Source organism: Cynocephalus volans, chromosome 8, assembly GCF_027409185.1.
Source record: "Cynocephalus volans isolate mCynVol1 chromosome 8, mCynVol1.pri, whole genome shotgun sequence".
Lineage (NCBI taxonomy): Eukaryota > Metazoa > Chordata > Mammalia > Dermoptera > Cynocephalidae > Cynocephalus > Cynocephalus volans.
In genome coordinates, this window is record NC_084467.1 from 18,946,968 (window position 1) to 18,958,569 (window position 11,602).

Here is an 11,602-nt window from a genome sequence, read left to right on the forward strand (position 1 = left end):
TTCCTGAGGAACCCAGTGCCCGGCATGGTGCCAGGTACACTTTTTTGAATAAATGCCAGCTGACAACGACCAGCCCCAATGCCCACTCCCTCAAGATGCCTTTCTTGATTGCTCCTGGCCTAAGTGCTTTCGGTTTCTCTGACTTGTGAAGCATGATGTGTGCTTTAAACAACTGTAACGATCACTTTCTTACTCTCCTGGCCAGTGGAAGGAGAGCTATGGGCTTGGAGGCAGGAGATTTAAGTTTGAATTCTGGCTCATGCTGGCTGTGTGACCTTAGACAAGTCACACTACTTCTCTGAGCTTTGATATCCTCACTCGTGAAATGGGGAGATAGTCCCTACCTCGGGAGTGGCCCTGAGACTCAAATGAGAGAAAAGTGCTGGGTCAATGTCAAGTGGGTTCAAGTATAAGCCATTGCTTTTTTCCTTTGCGTTCTTGGTTATTAATGTGCTTGTCTTCTCTCTCCTGTCAGAGCACAGTCTGTCAACCCTCAAGATCCGGTTCATATGCCACCTCCTCTGAGAAGTCTTCCTGGATCCTCCAGGCCAAGGCAGCCACTTCTGCCTCTTTGCCCCCACTCTTTGATCTCTAATATCACCCTTGAATGTATTTCTTTGTGTGTGACGTTTGTTTCTCTCCTGGGCTGAGAGTTCCTTGAGGGAGAGGCTTGTCTGGTTCATTTCCAGGCCCCAGTACCAGGCCCTGGCCTGAGACAGATGACTCTCCTGGTAAATATTTGTTGAAACCCCTTCCTCGTCCCTCAAGGTGCCTGGCAATGGACCTTCGACCCAGGGGAACTCAGTAAACAGTGGCTCAACTTTGTGAATGACATGCTTCCTTCTGTGGTAAAACCGAGTCCCAGGACGCGGCCACACCCCCATCTCCGCCACCCCTGTTCAGGAGACCCCCGCCCCCTCCCCTCACTCTCCCCAGCAAGGCCTAGCCTCTGGGGTCCTGCTATGGTTACCCTCCCAGGAAGGCATCTCCTGCTTTCACAGTCCTTTTCAAGTTCTGAGGGCTTCTAAATTGTTGTAGCATTAAATCCTCACCACATGCAAGCTAGACAGGAAGTCTTCTACAGGACAGGAAACCGAGGCAGGACCAGAAAGCTTAAGAGACATGGCTGAGCCATACACTGAATTAGCAGCGAGAGAGAGACAGCTAGGCCTGGAACACAGGCTCCCGCTCAGGTCTGAGCTCCTTCTCACTGGAGGGCCCCTGCCCTCCCCACCCCCCTTCTGCTCTTGGCCCCCCATCCTTGTCCTGCCTCCGGCCGTCAACCTCCAACCCTGGAGTCACCCAGCTTGGAGCAGCTGCCTTCTCATGCCATCAGAATCATATTTTTACAAGGGCTGGCTCCCCAGTGGCCCTGTCCTCCAGTCCTGGGCTGCCTGGAAGCAGCTAAGAATAACCCAGGCCTGAGTCTCCCGGCAGCTGCTGCTCTACTGCGGGGTGGGCTGAGACCGGGGGGCTGTAGGTCTGCAGCTTTGCTAAGGCAGCAGAATTCCCGGGGAAGGAACTCACAGGCCCGGAGCAAGGAGGCAGGGCGAGGACCCCTCCCTCCTGCCCAGTGGCTTACCAGGTCACCTGGGGTGGAGGCGAGGCCTGGATGGTGCAGGTCAGCAGGACCCTGGTGTGCTCCCAGACGGCGTGGGAGCGAAGAGGGATCCAGAACCAGGGTCCCCGGCTGGAGCACAGCTCTCTCAGCTCCTTGCCCTCACGGACCTTCTCCTCTGCCTGGAGGTGGGAGGGGTGTGTGACTCCTGGGAGCCAGAAACCACCTCTCCTCCACCTGTGTCATTACCTACTCTTAACCCCCCAACACCCAGGCTCTGGGGTCAGACCCCTGGGTCACCCTTCACTACTAGCTGAGAGGCAGTGTGGTACAGTGGGCAGAAACCAGCAGCCTGGAGTCAAGGCCTGACTCTGCCACTTACTAGCTGTGGGACCATAGGCAGCTCCTCAGTTTCCTTGTCTGTAAAATGGGGATGATAATAATATATCCCCACCCCCTGTGAGGAGGGTTGGAGTGAGGATTAAAGGAGTTAATACTGAAAAACATGGGCACTGAAAAAGCCCATGTAAGTGTTAGTTACTACCTGGGAGCCGGTGGAGAGTGACTTCGGACCCCTGACATTGTTCAGAAATAGCCTTTCCCAAGGTTTTTCTGCATTCTAGGCACTAGGCAAACCACTTTACAAATGCAACCTCATTTAGTTCCCACCTTGGCCCCGAGAGTTGTTACAACCGCGTCTACTTCACAGATGAGAAAACGGAGGCTCAGGACAGTGAGGCGCTTGCCTGAGGTCGCACAGCTAGAGGGCGGGGGCACCAGATTCAAACCCAGGCCCAGACTCTTTCCTGATGTCCACCTGCCTCTTGAGAAGGGGCTCAGGGTAGGATGGCCTAAGGGGTGGGTCCCAGGGCCCAGGTGGGTCACCAGCCCACCCCCTCACCCGTCGCCGCAGCGCCTTCCAGTCGCGTCTCTGGCGCAGCAGCCGGTGGGTCCGCAGGAAGGCGATCTCCGTCCTCTCCCAGTGGTTGTCGAAGCCCACCCGCTTCTGCCCACGCTCCTCCAGCTCCACAGTGGAGGCCTGGCGCCTCAGCTGGGCTTCCCTGCGGTGACAGAGGCCATCAGGGCCCAGGCAGGGCCCGAGAGGCCTGGAGGACATTGTGGCTGGCTCCCCCCAGCACCCAGCAGTGCCGGCTGTGCTTGCAGCTTTTGGAGGACGGAGCAGCTCTGCATCCTCTCTGGCCTCCAAAATGCCCCGGCAGGCCCTGCTTATGGTCGGTGCTTAATAAACCCCTGAGTATTGGTATTTTTGCAGGTATTTCACAAACCTTTGCTTGTCTTCTTTTCGCTATAATCAAGTGGACAGGTGTTAGTCTCCCCATTTTACAGGACAGGGAATGGAGGCTCAGTGGCTTGCCTCAGACCTGCCAGGACCATGGCCCAGGCTTCCCAGCCCGAAGCCAGACACCTCCCCTCACTGCTGTCACACACAGAGGCCTCCCCAGTCTCTGGACCCGTGTGTGAAGCTTGGGGCTGGTTTACTGGCTCCTTCTCTCCCCAGTCCCAGCCTCTCCCCCACCACGTGGAGCCTGTTGAAGTGGGGACCCCACCCTCTCCCTGGGGGATGGTCTGTCTGTGCTGCCTGTGGACCCTTCCAGAGGGTGGTGTGGTGGGCTTCGTGGTAAGACAGCCCTGGGCGTGAACTCCTGTCCAGCCCCTTATTCTAGACATGTAACTTTGGGCGGGTTCTTTAGGCTGAGGGTGTGAGCCCAGCAGGGAGGCAGGGGACGACCGCGCCTCAGATGGGGCTCTGGGGAGGTCATCTGACTCACCAGGACATCTCTGCGGAGGCCGTCAGGGCCAGGGCTGCTGCGAGGGCGTAGTCTGCGGCACTGAACTCATACTCCTCCTCACTGCTCCCAGGAGAAGGGAAGTTAATGGCTCTGGTAGGATTGGCTGGGGGTCTGTCTGGGGCTCCCTGAGATTAGGGTTGCATCTACCCACCTCAGCCTCAAGGTGCTGGCAGGCAGGGCTGTGCCTCCCCCTCAGACTGGGGACTCCAGAGGGCAGGGCTGTGCCTCTCCCCTCAGACTGGGGACTCCAGAGGGCAGGGCTGTGCCTCTCCCCTCAGACTGGGGTCTTGGGTGTAGGGCAGTGGCCAGTGTGGGGACCTGGTGCTCCCACCTGCTGCGGAAGGTCCGCCTCCGCACCGAGGACCCCATGCGCAGGCTGTGCTGCCGCGCCTCCTTCTGCTCCTCCTCCTGCCGGTGCTCCAGCCTATGGACCTCCATGGCCTGGGGGGTCCGAGACTCCCCAACATTTCCAGGGCTGTGGGGCAGAGTCATGGCTATGAGAGCAACAACCTGTCAAGGCCAAGGCACACGGTCATTCCACCAGGCCTCTGCCCATCCCTTCCCATGTGGTCCTCCCCACATCTCTGGGAGGTTGACAGGGTTGGGGGTTCTCTAGTGGCAGAGAAGGGAACGGGAGCCCGAGAGGTAGAGGGACAGAGACAGGCCTCGGGATCTGAGCCTGGATTTCCCACCACCCCACACGCTCCTCCAGCTGGGTGAGCAGAGCCCCACAGTGGGACGTAGGCCCCTGGCTCCAGCTGCTTCTAGCTGTTTCTGGCTGCAGCCCTGCCCCTGCCTGCTGCGTGATCTGGGGCAGGGCTCTCCCTCCTCTGAGCCTTCGCTTCCCAATGAGAGACTGAACGCTGCGATGTCCGAGGCCGTCTCTATGACTCAGAGTGGGCAGGTGTCTTTGCGCTGCCTGCATATTCCACACTCAGTCCTGCCTCTGAGCCTTGGCTCACACTGGCTTCCCCTCCTGGCCTGCTTAACTCTCTCCATGCTTCAAAGCCCAACCTGAAAATGCTTCAGTTAGCACAAGGGTTAAGCGTGGAGACTCCAGGTCCAGTCCGCGGTGGGATCCCAGCTCCTCATTCCAGCTTATAACTGTGTGACCATGGGAGAGACTCTGTGACTTGGTTTCCGCATCTGTAAAATGGGTCTACCAACCTCCCACCATGGCTGTAAAGGTTCGATGAGTGCCTAGCACTTAGTGGATATGACACATGTTTTAGGCATTAGCATCATTTTTCTAATAAGCCTGCTGAGAAACTGCAGGTCGCCTGGAGCTTTCCTTCCTGTAATACCGAGTGCACTTTCTATTTGCACTCCACAATTTAGCTCTGACTCAGAAAATGCCTCCTCTTACTGCCTGATTATTTCGTGTCTGTCTTTTCAGCTTATCTCTTCAGCAGGATCGGAAGTGAACGAAAAATAACAATAGTGAGCGCTCACTGTGCGCCCGGCCCACGTTAGGTGTGTTCAGATGCGTTACCCCGTCCCCACAATAACCCAGCTGATGGCAGCATGTGATGACCCCATTTTACTGATGAGGAGGGTTGCTGCCTGCCCAAGGCCGCCGGCTGGTTGGTCATGGGGCCATGACTGGCATCCAGGTCTGCCTAGCTCCCAGCCCTCTTGACTTCTGTGTCACATCTACTCAAGACCAGACCTGGGTGAGGCTGGGGACACAGCGGGCCACGCAGCCTTTCCTCTTGTAAGGGGATCACAGCGTGCGGATCCTCTTTGTATTCCGGATGCTTAGGGCTAGGCCCCAAATGGCGCCCAGCAGGGTTTGGTCAAATTGGTCTGGAGGGGGCTCAGGGCTCAGAGGACAAATCTGTGGATATGGAGAGGTGAGCAAAGGGCGTGGGAGGCCGCTGCCAGCTGGCTTGAGGTTTTTGCACCAAATGCTTTCCCAGATCTGGGCCTCAGTGTCCCTGCTGGGTCTCTGAGGGCTCCGCTGAGCTAAAGCTCTAGGATACTTGGAATGCGTGGAGTTTTCACACCTTCTCCAGGTGGGAATCCTGGTCCGCAGGTCTCTGACCTGGGAGGGTTCTTGCTTGGGCTTGGGAAACGAAATAGAAGAGAAGACTACCACCTGAGCCCTGTCCTGTCTGCCTCTGGGGATGGCGGGGTTTGTGTGTGTGTGTGTGTGTGTGTGTGTGTGTGTTTTCCAACCTGGGTGTGAACACAGCAACTGTGTGCCCATGTCTGTAAGTCCACAACATGGAGCCACTGACTTCACTGGAGATCCCAGACCTGGAAGGGGCTGTTGTGGGTGCAGAGGCTCAGGCTGCTGAGAGCTAATCTTTGTGGGTATTTACTCCTTCCAGTTCCTCAGAGTTGGCTCCCTTTGGGTGTCCACAGTTGTGGACATGAGGAAAGAGAGAGTGGATCACTGCAGTGTTGGCCTGGACCAGGGCTGCCCCTAAAGCACCCTTGGCTCCTGCCAAGAACCCCAGCTGAACACGAAGGGACAGCCACCTGTTTGGCCCCTCCTGGTGGAAGAGGGTCTCCTGCACCAGGAGAAATGGCCAGCCCTGCTCATCCCACACGTTCCTCCTCACAGCCCCAGAGAAGAGCTGCTGGGTACCATGCAAGGCAGAGCGAGGCCCCCCCAGCTTTCCTGGGACACTCTGGCCTTGGCCTTAGCAGCTGAGGGGTAGCATTCTTTGGCTTCACCCTGGCTCCCTTCCCTGGATGCCCTGTTCCTGATAGCACTGCGGTGCCAAGGCCTGGCACTCAGCCCTGACCTCCAGGGCCTCCCGCAACCAGACCCCTAGCTTTAGTGGATGAGCCACTGATGCTTTTTAAAGCACTGACTGATGCATGGGATTAAGCAGGGACAAGGCTGTAGCCTTCCCTGCCCTGTTCCCACAGGACCAGGGTGCCCTCTTCCCTGAAGGCTTTGTGTGCCTGCCAGAGAGGGGGCCAGGAGGTGTGTTCCAGGATGGGAAAACACCCCCCCTTGCCCCTTCTTAGGGGTGAACTTCCCAACCCCTCTCCCCACCATGTGACCTTCCTGACCCCTCTCAATCTGCTTTCCAGGCCCTCTGACAGGCACTCCCTAGGAGGCCTCTCCTCTTCCCCAGGAGGGAAAGAGACGTGCGCAGAGGCCGAGTGGCTCCTCGGAGAACTGATGGCAGAGGAGCTGTGTTGGGGGTGGGAGGGGAGGGCGGAGGCAGATACATGCTGCCGAGTGGGACACGTTCCTAGCCTGTGGCTCCACCAGCTTCCGAGAGGCCAGAATTCTGACCTGGCCACTGATGAGCTGAGGCGACTCCTTCCCAGTCTGGGCCTGGGTTTCCTGCCAGTCAACCCTGGTGCTGGATGAGATCCCCGCCAGCTCTAAGGCTTGGGACCGAGGGCTTGCTCTGTGCCAAGCAGGGCTCAGCCAGCGCTGCTCTGGTGTGCCGGGTCTCCCGGTCCCTGCCCACTGCTGCGCCACTGCAGGAACGACTCCAGTTCCCAGGGTGGTCCCATAGGTCTTGTTTTGCAGCTTTTGCATAATAGAAGACTCAGCTTGGAAGACCCAGGGCCGCACAGAATGGTGGGATGGGACAGGGGTTTCTAGGATCCCCTCCTACTTTCACTTGGGGCACTGCCTAAGCACACATCTCCCAGGCATCCTTTCCCACATGCACACACGCACACGCACATGCACCCAAAGAAATCAGTCCCCAATGGACAGCTGAGGGTCTCACTTTCTAGAGGTGTTTTTCCCACTCCTGTTCCCGGAGGTGTCTCCCAGAAGCAGCCCTATCCACTTACGAGTCTCTGGGGAGAAGATTCCAGATGGTGAGAGGGTCCTTGGTCTCTTCTTGCTCTCGGCTGCACAGGGACTGAGAGAAGAATGTGATCCTGGAGCTTGCACGGTCTTAAATATAGCAGCGCTGAGACAGTGCAATGACAATGGATGAGAACTATGGCGGGGGGTGGAGGCAGTGGGGAGGGTGGCTCTGTCCTTCCAGCGCTGCTGGTGGCAGCTGTGACAGGTGGAGCCGTCCCCACCCCCTACACTGCTCCTCCTCTGGCTTGGTCCTTTCTGCCCACTCCAGCCCCTGTTAAAGTGGAAAGAAGGCAGTGGCTAGGCCTGGTTGTATGGAAGGCAGATATGGGGCAATTTTCCTGGCTGCTGGGGGTTCTGTCCTGAATCCCCCTCCTCCCACATCCCCGAGGCTGGCTGCGTGCCCTGGGCAAGATGCTCAGCTTCTCTGATCTGATTCCTCTCCTGAAAAATGGCTGTGAGACCGTCACCCAGACTTCATGAAGACGGTGGAAGGAATGTGATTTAAAAATGAGTCTTTAGTGTGCATGGCTTATCACTGGCTAAAATGGAAATGTGCAGCCTCTCGTCCCTCCCCACCCCCAGCCCTTACTGACATAGGCCCCAGTCTGCCCACGGTCATGTGTGTATGGAGGGGTGCACAAGGAGGAGAGGAGTGGGGCCCATCAGGAAGGTACCCCTGGCCAAGTCTCAGAAGATGTGTGAGATTGGGGTTGTCTGTGTCAGCTCCAGTCCAGAGAGCACAGCTTCTGTCCCTGGCCTCCTGGGACCTCAGGTGGCCGCTGACGCTGTGCCTGTCACTCTTCCAAGTGCTTCAGGGACTACTCACGAAAGAGAGGGAGAGACAGGGAGAGAGCACAGGTGAGCTCTTCAGCTCACATCTCAATCTCCTGCTCCATTTGAAACCCCCTTTTAAGCTCTCCTGCCTCCTTTCTAGGCCTCAGTTTCTTTATCTGCTTAATTGGGGATAAGTTCCAAGACTGCAGGAACTTGCCTGCTTGTCCTGCTTGCCGTGTCCCTAGCCCTAAGAACAGTGCCTGGAATACAGCTGGGCCCTCAATTTATGATTGTTTAAAAGTGAATGAATGAATGAATGAGTACTGTCTGTTTGTGCTGCTATAAAAAAATACCTTAGACTGGGTAATTTATAAACAATAGAAATTTATTTCTCACAGTTCTGGAGCCCGGGAAATCCAAGATCAAGGTGCCAGCAGATTTGCTGCCTGGTGAGGGCCTGTTCTCTGTTTCATACATGGCGCCTCTTGCTGTGTCCTCATGTGATAGACGGGATCGAAGGGGCTAGGGCGCTGCTTTAACCCCTTTGATAAGAGCATTAATCCCATTCTTGAGGACGGATCCCTCATGAGTCAATCACCCCCCAAATGTCCCAACTTTTAATACTCTTGTGTTGGGGATGAAGTTTCACTATATGAATTTTGGGGAACACCAACATGCAGACCATAGCAAATACCTCTCGTGCAGAATGGTTGTGAGACATAAATGTGGTTAAAGTGTGTAAAATATCTGGTATATTACCTGGTTCATATTTCTTTCTTTCTCCCCTTTCTTTCTCTTCTCTTTCATTCCCTTCCCTGGACTTATGACCAAACTGACGGTCGTTTGAACCCTGCTTTGCCTACAACTACTTAACCTCCACACCATTTTTTTCAGATAGCAACCAAACTGTCCTTGGCTGATGGCTCCGAACTGCCTGGTGCAGTGCTTTCTCCCCATACCTCCTTCCTCCGTGCCCCTGGAGATACTGGGCACCTTCAGTCTCCTTTCCCTTCCTCTGTCATCCTCCCACTTCGGTTCATTCCAACTACTTTTCTTCTCATAGGTTCACGTCAAAGTCGATCTTCCTTATACCCTTCCTCCTTAGAGTGGGAAGGGGAATGGGTTCAAGCAGCTGAGGGATGCACAGGAGGCTGGAGTCTCAGGGCTATGTCCCACCAGCACCAGCACCAGTAGCAACACCAGCACCAGCCGGGGAGCCAGGGGCTGTCTCTCTCTCTCTTTGGCCATGCCTGCCTCAGCTTATTTTTTCTGTCCCTGGACAGTGGGGTGGGGAAAGCAGCAGGGACCCTGGTGGTGACATCTGGCTACAGCCTACTTGTCCGTGCTGATACAGCCTTGGGAGGGACGCAGAGGATCTGGCCCTCTGGAAACCCCAGAGGAACTCCAGTCCCCTTGGCCCTATTCTCTGGGTGGAAACTTAGGCAATCCCTGGGTGCTCCTGGAGTCAAGGACTTGGGACTCTGGGGTCTACAGACATCACAGCCTGGCAGCTCCTCCATTCCATCCAGGGGTGAAATGGGGGTGACTCTAGGGAATTGATTTGAGCCTGTGGATAGAGAAACTGTTGGTATAGGGGATCGTTCCCTAAACTTGCCTGAGAGGAGTCACCAAAGGATTATTAAAAATACAGACTCTGCAGGAGCTATGGATTTAGCAGCTCTGGGGTGGGGTTGGGGAAGCTGTATTTTTAGTAAAATCCCCAGGGGATTTTCATGATGAGGCAAGTTTATGAAACCAGCTGGGGCAAGTAACCTCTCAGCCACATTTCCCTCCTCTGCAAAATATCAATATGACCTATCACGGAAGGAAGGTTCAAGGGAGGATGAGTGGTCAGGCACGTAAGCTACCGAGCCTCACGGTAGAATCTTCCTCCTCTTTCTGATTGCCACTACAGCTGCTACATTACTGTTCCGTGTGGCTCTGCCATGCCTTATGGACAGGTGACACTTAGGAGACTCACCTTTCTCTGGGCTGGGTGGGGTGGGGCTGTGGAAACTCCTGGTAATGGGGTTGAAGCCTAGGACTCTGGGGAATGCTGAGGGCCCCAGCCAGCTCTGGGGGAACTTGGACACTCTGCCCTCTAGCTGGTTCCAACTCTTTCTGCAGCCTGGGCTGCCTGGGAGGGGTCATGAAGCCTGGTGCCTGCCCCTCAGCAGGGACAGGGATAGCCTGATAAGGCTACACACGTGGAGCTATTCACTTAGACTCTGCTTCCACCCCCCCTCCCTGAGGAGCTTAAAGAGCTTCATGATCCTGAATCGGAAGAGATGTTTATGGCTCTTAATAAAAAACCTCTGTAGCATCTCGGTCCCACTAGCCTGGTGAGAATAGCCCAGCTGTTAGCTTGTTTTTCACTAATAAAACAGTGAAGACAGTTAACCTTTGGCCAAGTGTGCCCCGAGTGACAGGCAGTAGGCTTGTTTGCAGTGTCAGGGGGAGGAAAGTCACCATTAGCCAGTGAGAGGCGAATGGCCAGGGGCATGGGGAGGGCGACCCACCCCTCTGTTATGGAGATATTGGGTCTAAAACAGTGACCCTGAAGAGAGGTTAAATATTAATTACAGCCAGATAAGAACACCACCACCTGCCACTGGGTCCAGGGAAGGGGAGGGGCGGGGAAGAGAGGGTGCCTAGCTGGGCACAGAGAAAGGACACTGTATGTTCCAGGACAGGTCACTGAGGCAAATGGAGTTTGGGCCTGTTTCTCAGAAATGTCTAGAAGAAGCTTTGGGGCAACAGGCGACTAGGGGGTGCTTGTTGCTCAGGGACACCATTAGGGACTCTCCCCTCCCTTTGCCCCATTAGTCTCATTCTCCAAGAATCCCAACAGGTGTGGAGAGTCTCTTCTCTTGATGAGGACAAGACACCCTAGGCTTGGGCTCCAACTCTGTCAGGGGGACCTTGGGTGTGTCTCTTCCTCTGTCTGGACCTCGGTTTCTTCCTTGTAGGGTATATTAGTCTGTTTTTGTTGCTTATAACAAAGTACACTGAACTGGATGATTTATAAAGAAAATGAAATTTATTGCTTACAGTTTCTGAGGCTGGGAAGTCCAAAGTCCATCCGGTGATGGTGACAGCAACCCAGGGGTCTCACATTACAAGACGATGGAAGTAGAGAGAGCACAGGGGGAGAGAGAGACAGACTCTTCTCTTCTTTTAAAGCCCTCAGAACCACGCCCCTGACCACCAGTTTTAATCCACTCACTACTGCACAGTCCTACAATCCAATCACCTCTTCAAGGCTCCACCTTTCGATTACCATAATAGGATTTCCCACCCTCTGAACAGTCACAGTGGGGGCTAAGTTTCTAATACATAAAACTTGGGGGACACAATTCAAGCTCCAGTGAGTTTTGGGGGGACATAATTCAATCCACTACATAGGGGTCATCTGAAACATGAGTGAAACAAAGGCTGTGACACAGGCACAGAGCAAGGGGTGCTTTCCCCCCTGGGGGCAGATGCGGGGGGCAGGCCTGACAGAGGCCCTCTGAGATGGCTACTGCCACCCCGAACAGCTCCCACCTGCAACCTCAGGAAGAAGGCTCCACACCATTTTTCTCCTCACCCTGATTCCAGAAGGCCCCACAATCCCTCCCCTTCCCCACCCTAGACAGCCCAGGCCCTCCAGCTTGGCAATCCTGAGGA

At 55.4% G+C, this 11,602-nt stretch overlaps 1 protein-coding gene across 1 annotated transcript in view; it reads right to left on the minus strand.

Annotated features, from left to right (window-relative positions):
- The window catches only part of MYOM3 (myomesin 3), a 50,914-nt gene extending 43,657 nt beyond the window's left edge, over positions 1–7,257 (minus strand). The window contains exons 1-5 of the mRNA XM_063106743.1: positions 7,141–7,257; positions 3,701–3,879; positions 3,349–3,429; positions 2,460–2,619; positions 1,583–1,740 (exon numbers count right to left, since the gene is read on the minus strand). Of these exons, the coding sequence (XP_062962813.1) occupies positions 1,583–1,740; positions 2,460–2,619; positions 3,349–3,429; positions 3,701–3,861 (560 nt within the window). The 5' untranslated portion in view covers positions 3,862–3,879; positions 7,141–7,257. The remainder of the gene's footprint in view (positions 1–1,582; positions 1,741–2,459; positions 2,620–3,348; positions 3,430–3,700; positions 3,880–7,140) is intronic.
- Between the last annotated feature and the right edge of the window lie 4,345 nt (positions 7,258–11,602).